We start from the raw sequence: 23,786 nt of genomic DNA on the forward strand, positions 1-23,786 counted from the left end.
GCCGGTATGGAGGGGTAGGGCACTTGGCTGTCATGAGGATCCCCTCCACCCCGGCCTGACTTGCCTGGCATCCTCCGTGTAGCTCACGCATGTTCTTCTCACGTCTGTCACTTTCCTCCATCACCCAAGTGCTAACCCCGTCAAGGTGGACACCACTGCAAAGCTCTTCACCCGCATCGTTCCCTCGAAAGATACGGCCGGCCGTGCTGGATGTCACTGCAAACCTTTTTACTTTCTCGTTTGTGAAGTGTAGGGAATTGTCCTAAAATTCCATTTTGAGATTTTGATGAAACGCAACGTTTTAGACCAAATATACCATTTTTGGAGTTATATCTGTCTGTGTCTCTCTGTGTGTGGATGTAAACACGATAACTTGAGTATGTTTTCACTTTGGCCAACCAAATTTTGCATACAAGTATTTGGTACAATACGTAGATTTCTATCAACTTTTGAGCTATTTCCACTAACTAGAAGTGGTACTTTATCTGAAACGTTTCCCCAAAATATAAAAAAAAATGTGACTTTCACATCACATTATGGTAAAGCACCACATTCTAAGCATTTTTTGTTGCTTTGCAATTTTCCGTTTGACGTTCAAATGGTAATACAGTGATCCCTCCTCAATCGCGGGGTTGCGTTCCAGAACCCCCCACAAAAGGTGAAAATCTGTGAAGTAAAAACCATATGTTTATATGGTTATTTTGATATATTTTAAGCTCTTATAAACTCTCCCACACTCTTATAAACATTTCCTGCACAGTTATACAGCATAAACCCTTTATATTCTTAGATATTAGGTAAGACTCACTGAAATTATGTATGTAAACACACTGTTTATATACTACACACAAACATATGTATCGTATATCATTGACTTTTATTTAATACGTAATACAGTTTTAAACATTTTAAAAATACATATTTTAACAAATTTTATATTTACTGTATTTACAGTAATGCACTCGTTTTACTTACCAAGTTATATTAGATATTGAGCATCTCTGATATCACATATGTTACAGCCATTACGATAGACAGGCCAGCAGCAATAAATACATACAATGCAAGAAAAATTGTATAAAATGTGTGTACAGTTACAGTGTACTAAGTACATAGAAAATGAGTTATGGGTACTCACCAACAGCGAAATACGTTGATGCTGAATGAGCGAGACGAGATGCTGGCTAACGCAAAGCAGAATCGAATGCTGCGCTGCGTCGCTGAGCCAATCAGCACCCAGGAACAACAGTAAATACGCGCTTTATAAAGTGGCCCAGGTTGTGCAATATTATAACACTAACTCACTAACTCAAGTTTACAATGAGGTAATTGTACTTATAAGTACTAACAGTTCTACAAGGAGCACTTGATGGACTGATTGAGTGCATTTAGAGTTCTTGGGATGAAACTGTTTGTGAACCGCGAGGTTCGTACAGGAAAGGCTCTGAAGCATTTGCCGTGTGAGAGAAGTTCAATAGACAGCATGGCTGAGGCAGCTTGTGCTTGATGCTGTATATCAATAATTCTTTCTGATCAGCTGCTGTACAGCTGTGATTCACACTCAGATACAGTGATATAAATACTGAGTTGGAACAAAAACCTGCAGCCTGTGTGACCTTCCAACCCACCCTTTGAGCCATACATAGGTGAAGACACTTGTGGGGTCCTAGGTTCCTTCTCACCCACTTGGGTCTGCTGATGAGTGCCATCTAGTGATTCCACCTCTGGTTGGCTTTTAAATCTCAATCCGGACTCCTTTCGTGTGCAACTCCTAGCTGGTGGGACAAGGTGCCCACCACCCTTAGTGTTTAAGAAGCATCTGAAGACTCTCTGTTGTTCTGAGAATGTCTGTCACATTGAGAATGGCTTTCAAAAGTTCATGTCACTAAGGAAAGATGACAGAGTCTTGTGTTAACTCTGTGTGGTTTAGAGTTCTTTACCTGTGGTGGTCAATTTTGTCCCCTTGTTCCGTCCCCAAACAGTTCCTCATGCTCAATTATGTTGACCTCATTTGTAAGTTTGCGTTGGATACAAACATCTGCTAAGCAAATCCCGGCGGCTGACCTTCCCCTACTTCTTTTCTTTCAGCACTCTCGACCTCTCCTTGTATCAAGTGTACTTGGGCCTTTACGACAATGTGGACCCGCCGAGCTCCAGCACGGTGATTCGCAACTTGGCCAAAGTGTTTGTGAACCCAAATTACACTTCAGCTGAACAAGGATATGATATTTCTCTCATAATGCTGGATCAACCGGTCAACTACACGGATTACATCCTCCCGGTGTGCCTTCCTAGTGCCACCTCAAACTTCACTGGTCAGAACTGCTGGGTGACTGGATGGGGTTACGTCCAAGAAAATGGTAAGTGGATTGGATCCCAAAGTGAGAAGGGGTGAGAGAGAGAAGAGCTCTTTTGGTATCTTCACTGTTGGAGGTTTAGCTTCCACTATGAGATTCCTGGTTGATCTTCTCCTTTTTCTGACAATGTAACCTTCCCACAGTTCTATACGTGCCATTGGATGTTGGCGAACTGGTCAATATGCCCACTTGCCTAGGGATGGGGGAGTTGGTGTCGCCACAAGTGGCACAAGGGTGCGTTAAACATCCTAAATATTAAGGTGTTTCAGTAGGGAAGCGGTGCCAAGCAATTGTCGACAATTTGAGATGAGGGAGATCCATGGGATTGTGTGTGTGCGAGCGTGAAAGAGGGCGACCGTGCTACTAGTACTATCGCTGTGTAGCAGTGCTGCTTTGCATGGACTTCAATTCCCAGCAACCCCAGAAGTAAGAAACATCACAAGGAGCTGTGAGACACAGAAAGGATCACAATCGTCTATTTGTTTCAACTCTTCGCCCTCAATCAGATTACAAACGCCATCTTGGATTACAGTTTTTTTTTTGCTCCTGTCCTGTTCACATGATTTCATCTTGGTTGGATACGTCTGCGTCCAGTAGCCGAGAGGGGTAGGGCTGAAAGAAACGAGATGAACACCACCAGAATCCTGGCACTGCTGCCATTTTGTGCAGTGGCGCGCTCAGCCCATTAACCAGTTGTGAATGGGCATGTGGTGCCCACGCAGCGCCTTGAGGATGGGTAAGGCACTATATAAATAAAAAATTAAAGAGACATCTCCTCTCGTCATTCAAGAACAATTGGAACTTTTCTTGGTTTCCCATAGCCATTTCTCTGTCTGGTTTTCTGCGTTTGGACGCTCGGCTCTTCTCCTCACTTCTTCCTTCTTTTCAGGCTGATCCTCATCTCATTTCGTCTCATCTCGTCAGCACAGAGGATTCTCTTCAGGAGTAATTGCTGCTAAAACTAATCCTTGCCTCTAGCTGGAAAGAAACTCTGCCTCTCCTTAATCCCATGGAACTGATCCCTCCATGAAGTGATTCTTCTTGACTACTCGGCTATGAAAATATGAATGTCTGGCAGGCTGTCATTTAGACTAATGAGGTGTAAACTCTGATCGTATTTTTTTTTTCCCTGTAACTGATAATTAACAAAAGGAAATGGAAGGAAAAAAATAAGACCAGTCGGGGTTTAGAGTTTAACAAGAATGCCATCCAATGAGGGGCTCAAAGTTATTAGGTTATCGGTTTTAGAAACTTTGTGCTTTCTACTGCTATGTTTAAGCCCGGGGCATTAATAATTTTTGATTACAATTACAGCGATATTAACAGAAATAATTGTAATTGTGTTTGCTTAAGCATTTCCTGTCAATTTAATTGATTATTTTGTTTCTCTGCAGTTAATCATGCTCACCTACTTCCTGTATTTTGTGGGTGGACCCCCCCCCCATGGGGCGGGACTACCCTGTTCATCACATATAGGGACCGCCCCCAGCCCATAAAAGGCAGGCTAGGAGCGAGTGGCTCACACTGAGTGAACTATTTGGAGATTTGGGACGACTTTAGTTTGAAGGAAGGTCTTTGAGAAAAGTGCGCTGGCAGATTTGCCTCAGTTGCTCCTTCTTCTGTTTCCCCCTGTGCTGGCGTCCACAGCATGGCCACTTTTGGTCGGCGTTATGGGGTCCACATTGAAAAATATGGCCAGCAAACCGAAACTAGCATTCAGTGAAAATATTGGCCAGAGGGTGAGTGGCGGTTCAGCGATATGCTTCTTCATTTCTGATGTGGTCCCGGTACGAGATCTGAAGGATCCTCTGGATGCACTGTTACTGGAACACGTTCAGGCATTTTGTGATGGTTGCAGAACACCAGCAAGAATCCTACTAAAATGGGGAACCCATTTGGTTTGCAAAAATCTGTTGCCATCTATTCATGGATACTTATTGAGCTTGTTAACCCCAAGCCTGACTCGGGTTTAAAATTCCAGGTAATTACGGTTGAGCCTGAGTCAGGCTTGGGGTGACACATAATGATCTGCTTTAGAGTGTTAAGCTCAAATAAGTCTTGGTGGGTGACCTCTTCAGAAGAACAAGCGGCATGGCTGCTGACCTGAAATGCCACAACGGCAGCGTTGATCATGCAGGCCAGACACTGACATTCTACCTTCTTGTGCAAAAGCAGCAGAAAAACATTTTGGAAAAAATAAAAAAAAAAAAGTGCTGAAATGTCAGTTGGTGACCGTTTCGAAACATGTCACATGAAGAACGTGCAGCAGATCTGCACCCGTACAGCGGTGGTCCCTCGACATACCTGTCCTACTGTGATTATGTTGAGGTTTTAGTGTTTACTGTATTTCTGTTTGGCAGAGCAGCCAGGAAGGACCCCGGGGGGTATCCTCCCCCGGAACGCAGCCCCCCTGGCTTGCAGCAGGGCCACAGGTTTGAATCGTGGAAGCTCAACCCTGCTGGGGTCCGTGGCCTGAGCCCTTTGATGCAGAATTTCCGCCACACCTGGGAGTTCTGCTGGAAGAAGGTCATCGAGCACCTGGAGGACTTCTGGGTGCCCTATATAAGGGCCCGGCTGCCACTACTCCGAAAGCCAGAGTCGGGAGGAAGAGTGGAGAGAAAGAGAGAAGAAGAGAACTGCGTTTGTGTAGTGTGGTGTTATGTGCTTGAGCTGGGCTGTACAGTGGGAAACGAGGGAAAGCGTTTCCCACATGAGAAAAGAGGAAAAAATAAAAGCGTGTGTGCTGAACTTGTGTCTGTCTGTGTTGGGGTTTTTGGCAGTAGGAGCGCCCCCTAGTGGCCATATCTGTTACACACTTCTTGTTATTAAATGGATCAATGCTTTTGGCTTGTTTTTCCAGAGGTAGACAGAATGCCAAAGGGGTGAAGGCTCTAAATAAAGGTTTGTCCTAGGACTGTCATTATGATGGCTCAATGCACCAAAGAAGAGCTTTGGCACCTTTTTATTTCTAAGCGTATATGCTGCAGAATAGAGTGGCGGCTATGCAACGAGGCAGATGTGCTTTGTTTGTTACTCTCACCTGTTTAGTGGAATTTTTCTGAGCAAACCAAAGTTACCTTTTTTTTTTTTTTTTCTTTCTCCTAAGTTCCTCTTGCAAGTCCAGACGCTCTTCAGCAAGTTCAGGTTCCGATAATCAGTAACCAGCTTTGTGATATGATGTACCACATCGGCACAGGGATCAGTCTCAGCAGCCAGATCATCCTAAGCGACATGATGTGTGCAGGTTACACCCAGGGAGGAAAAGACTCGTGCCAGGTAAGGAGCAAAACCGTCCCGGATGGTGTGCAGAGGCATCTGGTGGATCCTCAAGTTTTGCAACGTAAACCTGGCGAGGTGTGACTGTTGGTCCTGTAGTGCAGACTTTCCTTCACAGGAGCAGCGCAAGTGTGACCGTGTTCTGTTTGCGTTGGGTTCCTGTTATTGTCTGTCTTCCTTCCAAAGCCATACGAGCAGGAGTAATAATAATAATAATCAGAATAATTCTTTACGTTTATATAGTGTAGCTCTATTCTCACTACTCCAAGTGCTCTCCTCGTAGTGGATGTGAGCTCACAATCTCCTTACTGCAAAGCAGATGTGCTACCTGTGTGTAGTACGTGGAGTTTGAATGTTAGTCTTGTCATGTAGACTTTAGAATTGGGCACCAGGTTGGCAAGAGAAATGGATCAGATAGGGGTAAGACCTGATGGAAAACCCAAGATGGGTCCAGCTGCAGACCTCCACTGGAGAGCAAATCGGACTGCAGGCTTTTCTCGCTTGGTTTACTCGACTTGAGTCTGCTAACCCTAACCATAGTGTAACTTGTGACGTATAATAAAATACAATAGTTTATTTTTGTGTAGCCCAAAATCAAACAAGAAGTGACGCAATGGGCTTTAACGGGCCCTGCCTTTGACAGCCCCCCAGCCTTGACTCTCTAAGAAGACAAGGAAAAACTCCCAAAAAAAACCCTTGTAGGGAAAAAATGGAAGAAACCTCCAGAAAGGCAGTTCAAAGAGAGACCCCTGTCCAGGTAGGTTGGGCATGCAGTGGGTGTCAAAAAGAAAAGGAGGTCAATACAATACACAGAACAGAACAAATCCTCAATACAGTATAAAAATAAAAAATGTACAAGTACGGAGCAGAATTTAACAGTAGATGATATCACATAATGTGATTTGGATTTGTTTAGAGTCCTGGTGAGGATGCTGCCTCCCCCTATTGGCCAGTGCTGGGCCAGCCAATCCGATGAAAGCACTCCTCTACCCCACAATTCCTGCGATCCTCCATCAGAGATGACTTTACCTTAGGCAGGCAAAACAACTTGGCAGGTGGGCCGAGGCACCAAGTGCCACATTTGAGTACCGAGAAGAGAAACAGAATAGGCGAGGGTTAGTAACAAATTATATTATGTTACTGATGTTTTAGTGCCAATGACCAACAACAGAGATGCAGTCTGTACAGTTAATCAGCAGCTCTAGTCAGGGTGTGCTAAACTGAAGTAGTGAGTCTTCAGCCGGGATTTAAAAGCTGAGACTGAAGGGGCATCTCTTATAGTAGCAGGCAGACCACTCCACAGTTTAGGGGTCCTGTAACTAAAAGCTCGACCTCCCCCTGTTATTTTATTAATCCTTGGAACCATAAGCAGACCGGCATCTTGAGATCTTAATGTGCGCTCTGGTTTGTAAGTCATAAGTTCAGACAAGTAAGCTGGACCTCGGCCATTTAATGCTTTATATGTTAAAAGGAGGATTTTGAAATCTGCCCTAAACTTAACCGGGAGCCATTGTAAGGATTTAAGAACTGGAGTTATGTGTTCATTTTTTCTTGTTCTTGTAATAATTCTTGCAGCCGCATTTTGGATTAACTGAAGGCTGTATAAAGAACAGTTTGAACATCCACTGAATACCGCATTGCAGTAGTCAATCCTACTAGAAATAAATGGATGAATTAATTTCTCAGAATCCTGTTTATTTAGAAAGCACCTTAATTTCCCAACATAATGTAAGGTGACAACCTCCTCAATAGAGGGGAGTTCTGGCAAGGTCCACAGCTCGAGTCTATTGGAAGAGGCCAGGAGAGAGGCGAAGACTTGTGAGTAAAACCCACGAAAAGGAGCCAGCATGATAGCTCATTGAGGAGCAGTACGAGTTTTATGGACTTTTGATTGCATCATCGTCGTTGTCTCTCTTAAGGTACCTTCCCAAGTTGTAACGGTGGGACTTGTACTGGCACCTAAATCAAGGAGTCACTTTACAAAAAACACAGGCCTACCAACCCACTATTTGAGTCCTTCTTCTTTGCACCCAAGGTCATTGCAGCACTTCTAACACGAATACCTGTAGAAGAACGAGCGTGATCTTCGGAATGTGGAAGCGTACTGTAATTAGTGGCTGTTCCTCACAGGTGGTCCTCTATATTTTTTCAGTCCTCGGTCCAAAACACTTGTTGAAACCCAACTGCTTGACAGTCTGTTGCTCTCACTCGGGGTACGGCATCCCCACACCAAACCTGTCGGCATACTGACTATCCTACAACTGGGATAACTGAGCCGTGGGTACATGTTAGCTGAACGGAGACCTTGAGCTTCTGGGCCACTGCCGTAATGTCACCCTTATCTTGATGTCACTTTGTCACTGTGCCAACACCGGTCAGATTTTCTGGGAAGGTTGTGTTACAGTGGCCCCTATTTCCATTACCACATTAGATGTGGTTTACCTTGGCTGCCTGATCCTGCTGGCAATGCCAACTGTTCCAGGATTCTGGGGAAATCCCGCCATCTTGAAACACCCAGGGCTCTCCACGAACGGCCGTTTTCTTAGGCTACATCCATACTGCGACATTTCCATTTAAAAATTGTGATTTTTAGAAAACTAAACTAATCTACATCCACGTTAGCATTTTCAGATCGTTTATGAAAGTATCTTGCACAAACTACAACGACTGAAAATGCATACAACGTACCCCGTCCATGTACACTAGGCACACACACATTGGCGGAAACCGGAAGGGGACGTGTCCTCCATGAAGGAGTTTTCACAAGACTAAAACGCCCGAAAAAGCAACTGACGTAGTGGAGTACATGGAGTTTGAATGTTAGACCTGCTCACGTAGAAGGACCGACTGATTACCAGGTAGGCATGAGAGTCCAATAGGGGGCAGGACCTGACCGAAGGCACCAGGAGAGATGGCGAAAGGCCAGAGAGCAGAGCCAACATGGTAGCTCGTTTAACTACAGGGTTCTCTTTGCATTGTCTCTGTTAAGGTGTAACAGTGGGAATAATACAGGAACCTAAATTACGGAGTTACTTTACAGGCCTGCTAACCCACTCTTTGTGTCTTTCGTCTTTGCGCCCGAGGTCGTTAACCGTATTTCTACAGCTGTAGTCCCTTGAAGACGTTTACATCATCATGTTACAAAGCTAAAATGACTGGAAGAAAGGGAAGCGATGGAAAGGCTGTTGGTCCAGATGACATACCTTTGGAAGCATGGAGGTGTTTAGGAGAGATGGCAGTGGAGTTTTTAACCAGATTGTTTAATGGAATCTTGGAAAGTGAGAGGATGCCTGAGGAGTGGAGAAGTGGACTGGTGCTGATATTTAAGAATAAGGGGGATGTGCAGGACTGCAGTAACTACAGGGGGATACAATTGATGAGCCACAGCATGAAGTTATGGGAAAGAGTAGTGGAAGCTCAGTTAAGAAGTGAGGTGATGATTAGTGAGCAGCAGGATGGTGTCATGCCAAGAAAGAGCACCACAGATGAGATGTTTGCTCTGAGGATGTTGATGGAGAAGTTTAGAGAAGGCCAGGAGGAGTTGCATTGCATCTTTGTGGACCTGGAGAAAGCAAATGACAGGGTGACTGAGAGGAGCTGTGGTATTGTAGTGGCAGAGAAGTATGTAAGAGTTGTACAGGATATGTATGAGGGAAGTGTGACAGGTGATAATGGTGAGGTCTGCGGTCGGAGTGACGGAGGTGAGTTTACATCAGGGATCGGCTCTGATCCCTTTCTTATTCACAATGGTGATGGACAGGTTGACAGATGAGATTAGACAGGAGTCCCTGTGGACTGTGATGTTTGCTGATGACATTGTGATCTGTAGCAATAGTAGGGAGCAGGCTGAGGAGACCCTGGAGAGGTGGAGATATGAGAGGAGAGGAATGAAGGTCAGTAGGACCACCATGACAGAATACATGTGTGTGAATGAGAGGGAGGTCAGTGGAATGGTGAGGATGAGGGGAGTAGAGTTGGCAAAGGTGGAGGAGTTTAAATACTTGGGATCAACAGTACAGAGTAATGGGGATTGTGGAAGAGAAGTGAAAAAGAGAGTACAGGCAGGGTGGGGAAGAGTGTCAGTAGAGATGGGTGACGGACGGATATCAGAAAGAGTGAAAGGGAAGGTCTACAGGACGGTAGTGAGACCAGCTGTGTGTGATGTCTGTGCAGAACCGGATGTGGGGGGTTGTAGGAGGAAAAACGGAAGTATTGGTGGTTGGTGTGGATGTTGAATAAAGAAAAGATAGCAGTTCACACACGTGTAATTCTTAACTATTTCCGGTACAACAGTTTGGCGACAAGGATGGCAGAGTTTGGTTTACCTCCTCCAGCTTCTTTCTTGCCAGTACCTGGTGAACCGCTAGTTCCCTGGAGACGCTGGTATCATTCGTTCGAGACGTACCTGTTGGCGGCCGGGTTGGATAACGTTGAGACGGCAAGGAAAAGGGCGCTTCTGTTACACTGTTTGGGAGTGGAAGGACAGCGCATTTTTTCTACCTTGCAACCTTTGCAGCCGCGGTGGCAGCACTGGATGGCCATTTCGGCCCAAGCAAAAGCGTTCTTCTGAGCCAGTTTTCAGTTTCGTCAGCGTGCTCAGCAGCCGGGTGAGTCAATCGCACAGTTTGTTTCAGCGTTGCGTGAGCTTGTGCAACACTGTAAGTTCGGGACACTACAAGATGAGTTAATAAGGGACCAACTGACTGAGAAAACGTCTTGTGAACAGCTGAGAGAGCGTTTATTATCCATATTACTAAACGAGAATGGTAAACCGGATATGGACGCAGGGACCTGCCCGTGGACACAAAAGACATAGTGCGCAGGCGCCACACAAAGCCCCCCCCCCCCCCCTCCCCGCACCAGAGCAAAACGGGAGAGACTACGAACCGTCAGAGTAGCAAACAAAGTAAAACGTCATAAAGAGGTTAAAGAACAGGGACAAACACATAGAGAGCAGGTTACAGAACAAAGCCCCCCTGCCCAGAGTAAAACGAGAGAGACTACGAACCGTCTGACATGCCGCAAGCGGGATAAAGTGAAGTCAGAAATAAAACACAGAGTAGGAAACAAAGTAAAACTTTATAAAGGGATTAAAGAACGGGGACGAACACATGGAGAGCAGGTTACAGATGATGAAAACTGGAATGCAACAGCTTCAAAAAAACCTATGGAATTAAACACATGCACACCGAGATACAGAATATAAAGACAGAAACAACGACAGTTAAACGTCCACACCACACAGCGGAGGCAGACCCGGAAGGTACAGGCGCCTACATCGTGTGTCGGAAGGCGCGGTAAAGTACAAAAGGCAAAGGCACCTACACAGAATTGTAAAAACCAACATAATACGGAAGGCGCAAGCGTCGCCGCCATATTGTGAGTGGCACTAATGCGTGGATACACTACGGAGTCCACAAAGGTTCATACATCAAACCCGAGATGTTACGGACACGCGTCTGAAACCGTGGAAGCAAAACTGTCTCGGCTCCAAAACCAACCAGCTCAACAACTAACACAGCTTCGACACCGAGCCCACGTGGACAGATCTAATGAACGTGGACGCCTACAACGCGTGTCTTAAACTGTGTAGGCAAAGCAGGCACGGATTCAACACGACACAGCTCGAGTGACCGAGACACAAACACGCGCCTGCCTGGATATAATTAATGAACGCAGGCGCCTACAACGTGCGTCTGAAATGCCGCAGACCAGGCAGGCACTGCTCCAAAAAGAAAAAGCTCGACTAAACGAGATACGAAGTGAAACGGGGAACACTACAGAGTCCGCAGTGCTCCACAATGCACCACATAATAGTTCAGAAACAGCTTCGTAGTAACAGTGGGGAGACCCAGAGTGACACGGGCGACCGCTCCGTATTAAACATACGTCATCCTCACACGTCCAAACTATACAGCATAGGTGAATCACATTACAGTGATGCATTATTAACAGTACGATAAACATCACAGTATCGCAAACAAATGAAAATTATTACTTGAAAAAGGGAAAATATATTCACCACGGACCAGGTGTCATTGAAACAACAGCAGAATAAAGCGAGATCAGAAATGAAAGACAGAGTAGAAAGCAAAGTAAAACGTCATAAACAGGTTAAACGAGGGGGCCAAACACATGGACAGCAGGTTACAGATAATGAAGACCGGAATTCTAAATCTTCAAAAACAAAAGCTCGACTGACCGAGATACAAACTGAAACGGGAAACACTACGGGGTTCGCAGTAGTCCACAATGCGCCGCATAATAGTACGGACGGAGCTCCGTATTAACAGTGGGGGGCCCCAGAGTGACACGGGCGAACGCTCCATATTAAACGTGCGTCATCCTCACACGTGGCTGCCCAGCGGGCACGGGTTCAAAACGCCGGGGGTAGGCAAGCGAAGCGAGCAGGGGGCGGAGCCCCCTTGTTGGAACCAGATACCTTAACGTTAAGTAAAGCCATAGAGATTGGAAAACAAATCGAAGCAGCACTAGTGGCCGCGTCTAAATTGTCAGGCACAGCAACAGCACCACCTACTGGCACATCATTGCCAATGCCAGTGCAGGCAAGAATGTGGAAACTGTGGCTCCCTCAGACATTTTACCAAAGCACGACACTGTCCTGCTCTCGGCCGGCGCTGTAGAAATTGTCAAAAAATCAACTATTTTGCTCGGTGGTGTCGCTCTGCTCCAAATCCACCCTCCTCGGAGACACCTTCATCTTCAGCAATAATTATCTCGGTGTCCAGACCAGGCAACCCTTTCAAAACGTGTGCCCGTTATGTAAACGACATTCTTCTCCCTTTACTCATTGATACAGGAGCCAAGGTTTCTTTGCTGAGTAAAGTGACTATGAGGGACACTTACTTCTTTCATGTCCCACTCCAACACACCGCAGTACCACTTGCAGGATATGGTAACTCAGCCATACCAGTTCTGGGCACTGTTTGTCTTGCAGTTCAGTATAAAGACCAAGGGCCTTTTGATTTTACATTTTTTGTAACCACAATGGGTGCAAATCTAATGGGTTTGGATCTGCTCCACAGATTACAATTTCATTTGTGTGATTCAAGTGGCACTGACATTATGCAGGTGACATCACAATGGCAACAGGCCTTCCCAATGTTATTTACTGGGTTGGTTCGCATTACTGGGTTCATCCATCGACCCACAGTGGGTAAAACAATTTCTCCAGTTATCCAACCGCTGCGCAGAGTGCGATTATCATTAAGAGACCAGGTTTCGACAGAGCTCCGCCACCTCCTGGAAGAGGACATTATTGAACCAGTGGTTGCTTCCCTATGGATTTCAAATTTAGTTGTAGTGAAGAAAGAATCAGGAGGTTTGCATATTTGCATTGATCTGCGTTCTGTAAATAAAGCAATTATTCCCGATAAATACCCTTTGCTAACTGCCGAGGAGCTGACCACACATTTTCATGGGTCTCCAGTGTTCAGTAAACTGGACCTAAATCATAGCTATCTGCAGGTTCCCCTTGATCCTATAAGCAGAGATCTAACAGCTTTTGTGACATCACCTCGGTGTCATCCGTTATAAGAGGATGCCTTTTGGCCTCAGCTCAGCACCTAGCTGTTTTCAGAAGGTCACATCTCTCATGCATGCAGGAATTCCAAGGTGTAGCCATTTATTTGGATGACATCGTAGTGCATGGTACCACCCTGGGCCAACATGATGAATGCCTTTCTCAGGTCCTCCACCAACTCTCACGTTACCATGTCACTCTTAACTCGGAAAAGTGTACAGTGCATCCGGAAAGTATTTCCAGCGCTTCATCACTTTTTCCACATTTTGTTATGTTACAGCCTTATTCCAAAATGGATTAAATTCATTTTTTTCCTCAGAATTCTACACACAACACCCCATAATGACAACGTGAAAAAAGTTTACTTGAGATTTTTGCAAATTTATTAAAAATGAAAAAACTGAGAAATCCCATGTCCATAAGTATTCACAGCCTTTGCCATGAAGCTCAAAATTGAGCTCAGGTGCCTCCTGTTTCTCCTGATCATCCTTGAGATGTTTCTGCAGCTTCATTGGAGTCCACCTGTGGTAAATTCAGTTGACTGGACATGATTTGGAAAGGCACACACCTGTCTATAGAAGGTCCCACAGTTGACAGTTCATGTCAGAGCACAAACCAAGCATGAAGTCAAAGGAATTGTCTGTAGACCTCCGAGACAGGATTGTCTCAAGGCACAAATCTGGGGAAGGTTACAGAACAATTTCTGCTGCTTTGAAGGTCCCAATGAGCACAGTGGCCTCCATCATCCGTACGTGGAAGAAGTTCGAAACCACCAGGACTCTTCCTAGAGCTGGCCGGCCATCTAAACTGAGCGATTGGGGGAGAAGGGCCTTAGTCAGGGAGGTGACCAAGAACCCGATGGTCACTCTGTCAGAGCTCCAGAGGTCCACTGTCGAGAGAGGAGAACCTTCCAGAAGGACAACCATCTCTGCAGCAATCCACCAATCAGGCCTGTATGGTATAGTGGCCAGACGGAAGCCACTCCTTAGTAAAAGGCACATGGCAGCCCACCTGGAGTTTGCCAAAAGGCACCTGAAGGACTCTCAGACCATAAGAGAGAAAATTTTCTGGTCTAATGAGACAAAGATTGAACTCTCTGGTGTGAATGCCAGGCGTCACGTTTGGAGGAAACCAGGCACCGCTCATCACCAGGCCAATACCATCCCTACAGTGAAGCATGGCGGTGGCAGCATCATGCTGTGGGGAACTGGGAGACTAGTCAGGATAAAAGGAAAGATGACTGCAGCAATGGACAGCGACATCCTGGATGAAAACCTGCTCCAGAGCGCTCTTGACCTCAGACTGGGGCGACGGTTCATCTTTCAGCAGGACAACGACCCTAAGCACACAGCCAAGATATCAAAGGAGTGGCTTCAGGACAACTCTGTGAATGTCCTTGAGTGGCCCAGCCAGAGCCCAGACTTGAACATCTCTGGAGAGATCTTAAAATGGCTGTGCACCGACGCTTCCCATCCAACCTGATGGAGCTTGAGAGGTGCTGCAAAGAGGAATGGGCCAAACTGGCCAAGGATAGGTGTGCCAAGCTTGTGGCATCATATTCAACAAGACTTGAGGCTGGAATTGCTGCCAAAGGGGCATCGACAAAGTATTGAGCAAAGGCTGTGAATACTTATGGACATGGGATTTCTCAGTTTTTTAATTTTTAATAAATTTGCAAAAATCTCAAGTAAACTTTTTTCAAGTTGTCATTATGGGGTGTTGTGTGTAGAATTCTGAGGAAAAAAATGAATTGAATCCATTTTGGAATAAGGCTGTAACAGAACAAAATGTGGAAAAAGTGATGAAGCGCTGGGAATACTTTCCGGATGCAATGTATGTTACCAAGTAGGCCTTCATTTTAAGAATGGGAGGGGAAATGTGATGTCTGTGCAGAAGCAGATGTGAGGGGGGGTTGTAGGAGGAAAAACAGAAGTATTGGTGGTTGGTGTGGATGTTAAATAAAGAAAAGATAGTTAAGCATTACACGTGTGAACTGCTATTTCTGATACAACACTGTTATATGGGCTGGAGACGATGGCACAGGAGACAGAGCTGGAGGTGGCAGAGTTAAAGATGCTATGATTTGCATTGGGTGTGACGAGGATGGACAGGATTAGGAACGAGAACATTAGAGGGTCAGCACAAGTTGGACGGTTTGGAGACAAAGTCAGAGAGGCGAGATTGCATTGGTTTGGACATGTGCAGAGGAGATATGAGGGGTATATTGGGAGAAGGATGCTAAGGATAGAGCTGCAAGGGAAGAGGAGAAGAGGAAGGCCTAAGAGAAGGTTTATGGATGTGGTGAGAGAGGACATGCAGGTGATCAGGGTGACAGAACAAGATGCAGAGGACAGGAAGAGATGGAAGAAGATCCGCTGTGGAAACCCCTAATGGGAGCAGCTGAAAGAAGAAGGCATTTGTCGGTGGGTTGAGGGGGGACCCAGCCATATGGGTCAGCTACCGAAAAAGTCGGTCGGCGCACTGATAAGCTTGGCCTATGGCGCAAAAATAACCCAGCACTGGCATTGCATATATTTGGGGTGAATTCTTTCAAACTCGCTTCTTTCTAACCCTCCGCAGATTTTATACCAACACACTTTAAATTTGGATCATCGTTTTAAGACCTCTGCCTTGGTGGAAAAATGTACTTTTGTCTTGCCAAATGTTGCCAGACCCCTGAGAATTTCACTTTTTCTTGATGAGATCGGGTTCACCTACCACTTTGTTCATATTTGGTCTCATTGCCTTTAAGTTGTTTAACTCGAGCCAAACATTTTGGGTCACCTTCCACAAGCTTCTGACAATACGTTGCTGGAATTCTGGCCCACTCCTCCAGTCGGAACTGTTGTAACTGGGACAGGTTTGTCGGCCTCCTTGCTCACACGCGATTTTTCACTTCTGCCCACAAATTTTCAACCAGATTGAGGTCAGGGCTTTGTGATGGCCACTACAATGCCTTGACCGTTTTGTCCTTAAACCATTGGGGGCCTTTTCCATTTGGAAGACCCATTTGGGGCTGAGCTTCAACTTCCTTGCTGAGCTCTTGAGATGATGTTGTTGCTGTGTATCTCCATTTTCCTTCTTCATGAAGCCATCTGTTTTGTGAAGAGCACCAGTCCCTCCTGCAGCCCCCCACAACATGATGCTTAAGGTGGTGGTCTTTGGTTTGTAAGTCTCACCCTTTTTCACGATGGTCATGTTAGCCAAACAGTTCCCTCTTGGATTCATCAGACCAGAGGACATTTCTCCAGAAGGTCAGATCTTGGTCCTGATATGGCACAGCAAACTGCAGTCTGGCTTTTTTTATGGTAGCTTTGGAGTGGTGGCTTTGTCATAATTGTAGCAGCCTTTCAGGTGATGTCGATATCGATACTCATCTACCTGTGTCCTCCATCATCTTCACAAGGTCTTCTGCTGTTGTTCTGGGATTGATTTACACTTTTCGTGCCAAAGTCCATTCTCTTGGAGAGACAATGTGTCTCCTTCTTGAGTGGTATGACAGCTGGGTGGTCCCATGGTGTTTATACTTGCGTATCATTGTTTGTACGGATGAATGTGGAACCTTTTGGCTGTTTAGAAGTTGTTCCCAAGGATGAACCAGACTTGTGGAGGTCCACCTTTTTTTTTATCTTCCTGAGGTCTTGCCTGGTGTCTTTTGATTTTTCCCATTTTGGAAGTGAGGCAGTGAGTTTGATGGTCGGCCTTAACACACATCGACCTGTGGGATAACTGGCTCTCGGAAGCTAATTGTCTAACCACCTAAAGGCTTGACGTCATTTTCTGGAATGTTCCAATCTATTTAAAGGCCAAGTTAACAAAGTGCATGTAAACTTGTGACCCACTAGAATTGTGATATGGTCAATGAAAAGTGAAATACTTGGTCAACATTGTTGGCAAACCTGACTTCTACCCTGCACAAAGTAGACATCTTAAACCAATACGCCAAATTTACAGTTTGTTAGGACAGTGGTGGGCTTATAAAGTGAGTTTGAAAGAATTCACAAAAGTGGATGGAAACTTCTGACTCCAACCATTCACCATTGGTGGGAAAAAATCACCGAAGGGTTGTTTGCACCACCAGCCATGATATTCAACACATAACTGTAGTGACCAGAGATGATTTATTAGCCTTTTGCTTAACGTAGATGACATTCAAAAGGGGACAAAACGTAATTTAGATGCAGCTCCTCTGATGTCTGCCATGTTGGAATGTCGTTCCCTTCCCCAAAGGGCGACCAATCAGGGAGACATTGTAATCAGCAGGATCCAATCAGGGAAGGGGCCATGTACTAAGCACAAACCTATCAGAGTCTGCGCTTTTCACAACTCTCCATTTTTCACCCGATGCCCATCTGGAGCTCTCCATGCAGAACATTTTTCAAAAGTCTCCGTTTTTTGGGGCTTAAATTTCAGGGTAGGGTGGAGAAAAGGTAAAAAAACTGAAACTGTGTTTTTTAAATGAAAATGTAGCGGAGTGGACGCCACCTTAGTTGCTAATCGTGCAGGATTAGCGCCCCCTGGTGAGCTCCCCTCTCTCGAATTGCACTTGCATGTTATCTTTGGTGCGGCTCACTGCTGAATCAATTCAAAGTCACTCGTATGTAGTTATCTGTTTTCTATGGTGCCTTAGAAATGGCGGGCAGACAGATAGGAAAGGTGCTATAGAATGGCGCCATTCCCATCAATCTCCTGTTTTAGATTTTGTTCTTGCTGCCTGCCCAATGCCAAGCTTATTACCCCTTTGCCAACTGGCAATGTGTAGCATATTTGCATTAGGTAGGCATGGTGGCTCAATGGTTAACCCTTCCCTACCCCACAGCTACAAGATGCCGGATTCATCTTCACCACTGGGGGGTCAGCATTGAAAAATACTGGAGTGGGAATTGAGCAGGCTTACTGCCCCCCCTGGACGCCATGTGTAATTACAGCACTGGTTAAAAAAAAACTTCATTTGTGCCATTGTGAGTATTCCACTAATATGTCTCCCTTTGTCTGCAGGGTGATTCTGGTGGCCCCCTGGTCTGCAACAGTACCAACGGGTCCTGGGTCCAGGCTGGCATTGTAAGCTGGGGTGACGGTTGTGCGCAGGCACTCAAGCCGGGCATCTACTCTCGGGTCTCTTCCTTCCTCGGCTTCATCGAGGCCGTCGTCAATGGGACGGTCAGTCCCTCAGCAACCTTGGCTATGTCGGCAGCGGCAAGAGGGCAAGCGTTATCCTCCATGCTGGTCGTGCCTGTGGTGGCCGGATGGTTCATTTCCGCCGGCAGGGCAGGGTAACCCAGGTACCCATTTTCTCCTTCTTTATCGATGGGACTTGGAGCTGCTTTTATTGAGCCACTATGCCGTCTTTGGTGTGTAACTACACTCACTCGCGTCACAAGGATCTACCTTCATCAGTTTCTTAAATCTGAAGATTTACTTGTTTTAAATGTGTTAATTTATTAAGGAAAAAAAAAAATTCAGGGCTGTTGGCAAAGCCACTCAAAGTATGGACACTGGACTAATCTCCAGAAACTCGAGCCTTGTCATCCGAGCCGGAATGATGCAATGACCGACCCATCTGTGCGACATGAGGAGCAAAGGAGCCAAAGCTGGAGGGGCTTCTGTCACCCCCTGTAAAGTGCCTTTATAAAATGGACGTGTCAGTGCCCTCCGTGTCGACCAGGTGTACAGATGGCGGCACACTTCCTCGGGGGGGGGGGGGGGGGGTACGTATGGCCACCTTCAGGTTTCCAGATCTAGTGTGCTGCTCTCTGGTTGGTCCAACTTCAGGTCGTCCAAAATGAATGCCAATTGGCGAGCCTCACTCAATGAGCTGGCGCCACACGCTCTGCATGTGAACAAAGGCACCCTCAGTGTGCACAAGTGAATTTCTTCGCCTTCTCATTTTAATAAGATTAAACCGATGACTTTCTAAGTATTTTAGTCTGTTCTATGCTTTCATGTATTCACATTGCACTGTAAAGAATGACCATTAGAGGTCGCTAGCACTCAGGGCTGTCATTTTGTTTTTGTAACTTCACTTTTTTTTTGTGTAGTCGTCTGTGCTGCAGTTTCTCCGATTTAATAACGGGAACATTTCTGGTGCCAAGAATAAATTAAATTTTATAAAATATTCAGCTGTCTGTGTGTCTTTCATGAAGCATGGCAACTTGTCGGCCAAGAAGGGAATGGTGGAGTACAAGAACTTAGAGGGCCTCACGACCGGTCGTTTATATACAAAGTGAAATCCAAGTGAAGTGGAAGGAGAATTCATTTTAAGGGAACGGCGGGTCTGAAGAGTTGGTTGTGAAAGCCAAATTAAGGTGATCCGTTTCATGACGGGGTGACATCAGGCTTCGGCGGAATGCCATCGTCCCTCCAGGCCCAGTGCAGTTCATCTGCCTCATGGGAATTGCAGTCCCAGCATCACATTGGTACTGCCACGAGATTGTAGATGAGATGGGAATATTCAAGGGGGGGCGCTTCTATGCGCTAAAACGCCTTTCTTTCTGGGCCGCAGTGTCATCACTTTCACAGGTCACGACCCTATGATTCTCTTGATGATGTGAAACCTGAACGTTTCTTCCAAAACACACCGAGCACAATGCACGTTTTCACTGTGTGATGGTCCGTCCCAGATGTCTCCGAGCCCAGAGAAGTACCTAACCTAACCGACTTGTACGTGAATCTGCAAGTGTGCTAACCAGCCTACGTACTCGTTCAGAGACCAATGAATGTACAAACAAGCATATCGACAGAAATCTGCAAATACGGTAACACAATGATGGGCTTTGGTCAGAAATAAATGTGCGAAGAAACTGATAGGCCAACAGATGAACTAAGAAACTTAACGACTTGTACGGAAATCTGCAAATGCAGTAACAGACTGATGGACTTTGTTTGGAAATCAACAAACGGTAAGAAACCGATGGACTTTTGCAGAAATCGACAACTGAGCTAACAGCCTAATCGACTTGGATGGAGATCTACTAGTGAAGTTAGAAACTGATGGACCTGTTCAAAGACCAGCAAATGTGCTAAGAACTTATCGACTTGTATGGAAATCTGCAAATGCCGTAACAGACTGATGGACTTTGTATGGAAACTCAAGAAATGTTCTAAAAATCTGATGGACTTTTGCAGAACTCGACAAATGCGCTAAGAACTTAATTGACTTGCACGGAGATCTACTAGTGCAGTAAGAAACCGATGGACCTGTTCAGAGACCAACAAATGTGCTAACAAGCTTATTGACTTGTTCAGCCATCTAGAAATGTGCTAAAAAGCCTATGTACTCGTTCACAGACCAATGAATGCGCAAACAAATGTATCAACTTGAACAGAAATCTGCAAATACTGTAACACAACAATGGGCTTTGGTCAGAAGTAAATGTGCGAAGAAACTGATGGGCTGACAGATGAACTAAGAAACTTAACAACTTGTACAGAAATCTGCAAATGCAGTAAAAGACTGATGGACTTTGTTTGGAAATCAACAAACGGTAAGAAACCGATGGACTTTTGCAGAAATCGACAACTGAGCTAACAGCCTAATCGACTTGGACGGAGATCTACTAGTGCAGTAAGAAACTGATGGACCTGTTCAGAGACCAACAAATGTGCTAAGAACTTATCGACTTGTATGGAAATCTGCAAATGCCATAACATACTGATGGACTTTGTATGGAAAATCAAGAAATGTTCTAAAAATCTGATGGACTTTTGCAGAACTCGACAAATGCGCTAAGAACTTAATTGACTTGGACGGAGATCTACTAGTGCAGTAAGAAACTGATGGACCTGTTCAGAGACCAACAAATGTGTTAAGAACTTAATCGACTTGTTCTGCCATCTAGAAATGCGCTAACAAGCCTACGTGCTCGTTCAGGGACCAATAAATGTGCTAAAAAAAAAGCAATGGACTGTTGCAGAAACCAACATCTGTGCTAAGAACTTAATCGACTTGGATATAAATCTACAAATGCAGCAAAAAAAAAAAAATGAAGGACTTGTACAAAAACCAGTAAATGAACTAACAAACTTATCGACTTGTACAGAAATCTGGAAATGCAGTAACAGACTGATGGACTTTGTATGGAAAATCAAGAAATGAACTAAGAATCTGATGGACTTTTGCAGAAATCGACAACTGAGCTAAGAACTTAATTGACTTGGACGGAGATCTTCTACTGCAAGTAAGAAACTGATGGACCTGTTCAGAGACCAACAAATGCGCTAACAAACTTATCGACTTGTTCTGCCATCTAGAAATGCACTAACAAGCCTACGTACTCATTCAGAGACCAATAAATGTGCTAAAAAAAGCAATGGACTGTTGCAGAAATCAACATCTGTGCTAAAAACTTAATCGACTTGGATATAAATCTACAAATGCAGTTAAAAACCGATGGAGATGTTCAAAAACCAGTAAATGAACTAACAAACATATTGACTTGTATGGAAATCTCCAAATGCCGTAACACACTTGATGGACTTTGTATGGGAAATCAAGAAATGTGCTAAGAATCTGATGGACTTTTGCAGAAATCACAAATGCCCTAAACAACCTAATCACCTTTTTACGTAAATCTACAAATGTGGTAAACCAAAAAAAAAAAAAAAAAAAAAACGATGGACTTGTTCAAAAACCAACAGATGAACTAGGAAACGTATCGACTTGTACAGAAATCTGGAATTGAAGTAACAAACTGATGGACTTTGTTTGGAAATCAACAAACAGTAAGAAGCTGATGGACTTTTTCAGATTTCGACAAATGTGCTAACGGCCTAATCAACTTGGATGGAGATCTACTAGCGCAGTAAGAAACCGATGGACTTGTTTGGACTTCTGCAAATGCGCTAACAAGCCTGCGTACTCATTTGCAAAACAGTCAAGGTGCTATAAAACGTATCGACTTGTATACAAATCCCCAAATGCGGTAACACAATGATGGACTTTGTTTGGAAATGAATGTGCTAAGAAACTGACAGCCTCGTCGACTTGTGCCTAAGTGCTAACAAGTCTGAGTACTCATTTTGGAAACCAACAGATGTGCTAACAAACCGATGGACTTGTTCGGAGATCTACAAAAGCGCTCACAAGCCTAGGTACTTGTTCAGAAACCAACAAATCCTCTAGAAAAGCAATGGACTGTTGCAGAAATCAACAAATGCGCTAAGAGCCTAATAGACTTGCATAAAAATCTGCAAGTGTAGACAAAAAAAAAAAAGATTGGCTTCTTCGAAAACAAACGCTCTAATAAACGTATCGACTTGTATGGAAATCAAGAAATGTGCTAATGAATCCGATGGACTGTTGCAGAAATCAACAAATGTGCGAACAACCTCATTGACTTTTTATGTAAACCTCACAAATGTGGTCACAAACCCAATGGACTTGATCAAAAACCAACAAATGCGCTCCCAATCATATCGACTTGTTCGGAGATCTGTTAAATGGGGTAAGAAACTGATGCGCTGGTTTGGAACCCAACATGGGTAGCTGTGCTTGAAGTGGACACCAATCACGGCGGGCACTCACTGTCTTGGTTCTTGTCTTGTAAATGTTACAAAATGTCGTAATGGGGGGAGTTCCCCACTTGGCGGTTCAAGTACACTGATCCATCTTTATTTTATTGGGTCTCGTGCCCCCTGGTGTTTCAGAGGAAAGAGCTGGGGGAGAGGGGGTTGTTCAGAGCTAGGGGTGTTGACCTGCTGGTACACTGGCACATACCAGCCCGCGCCAAGCCCTGATGTCCACTGGTAAACTGATCGGGCTACGTGTATAAAGTTCCAGTCTGTATGTCATTGCACACGCACCCCGTTATTTCAGACAAACTCTGCTCCAATCACATCATGTGCTGCTACAGGGCGCCCTCCTATTGGAGGATGACAGCCCTGGCATTGTGTCCCTGTTTGTTGTATTTTCAGCACAGAGACCGACCAGTGGATTAAGCAGTAACTGAAACTGACTGTTTGCTTCTTTCGAGGTGGTCAAACTGGCCTGGCAATGCTGCTGCCAGCTGCTGCTTCATTTAGTTTATGTAAACGGAAGGCATGTGCCTACTTCCTGTAAGCCAGGGCACCATTCTGCCAGGCTCTTTCTCCTTAGGCACATCTGTCCATTGTTTCATGCATCTGTTGAACAATTAATCCCTTTACCTCTATGCCAGTTATAAGTTTGCAAGGTTGGGCTGATGGGGTCAGTGACAGTTCCAAGAGTATGTGCACAGTCTGGAGGGGCGTGCCATTCCACCGCAGGGCACGCTTACAGGACTCGGAATCTCGGATGAACTTTCCTGCTTTAAATGTGGGAGAAAACCGCAACTATGAGAAAAGCCCTGAATGAGGAAAGGCAGAAACTGAAGTAATGAGACACCTCTGCTCGGAGCTAGACGTGTGCTGAGCAGAAAGGCGGAGCTTAGCAGGAACGTCACGTGACCTGCCCTCCTCAAATCTGCTCAATCTGCTTCTGGGTGGCAGGGTGCCAGGGCCTATTCAGGCGGCATTGGGCACAAGCCAGGACTCAAACAGTCCAGTCAGTGAGATAATTAGAGTTTAAGGGGCTCTGCTGCAAAAAAAAAATTAGCCCCCTCCCTCAAAAATAATTCAATTTAAAAAGGATGAAA

General features: G+C 45.1%; 1 protein-coding gene across 1 annotated transcript in view; it reads left to right on the forward strand.

Moving 5' to 3' along the window:
* Positions 1–18,879, forward strand: part of LOC127529779 (serine protease 27-like) — a 36,526-nt gene extending 17,647 nt beyond the window's left edge. Inside the window, exons 4-6 of the mRNA XM_051934546.1 lie at positions 2,089–2,360; positions 5,464–5,633; positions 18,175–18,879. Coding sequence (XP_051790506.1) covers positions 2,089–2,360; positions 5,464–5,633; positions 18,175–18,453 — 721 coding nt within the window. The 3' untranslated portion in view covers positions 18,454–18,879. The remainder of the gene's footprint in view (positions 1–2,088; positions 2,361–5,463; positions 5,634–18,174) is intronic.
* The last annotated feature ends 4,907 nt before the right edge of the window (positions 18,880–23,786 follow it).

The sequence above is a fragment of the Erpetoichthys calabaricus genome, chromosome 12 (assembly GCF_900747795.2).
Source record: "Erpetoichthys calabaricus chromosome 12, fErpCal1.3, whole genome shotgun sequence".
NCBI lineage: Eukaryota > Metazoa > Chordata > Cladistia > Polypteriformes > Polypteridae > Erpetoichthys > Erpetoichthys calabaricus.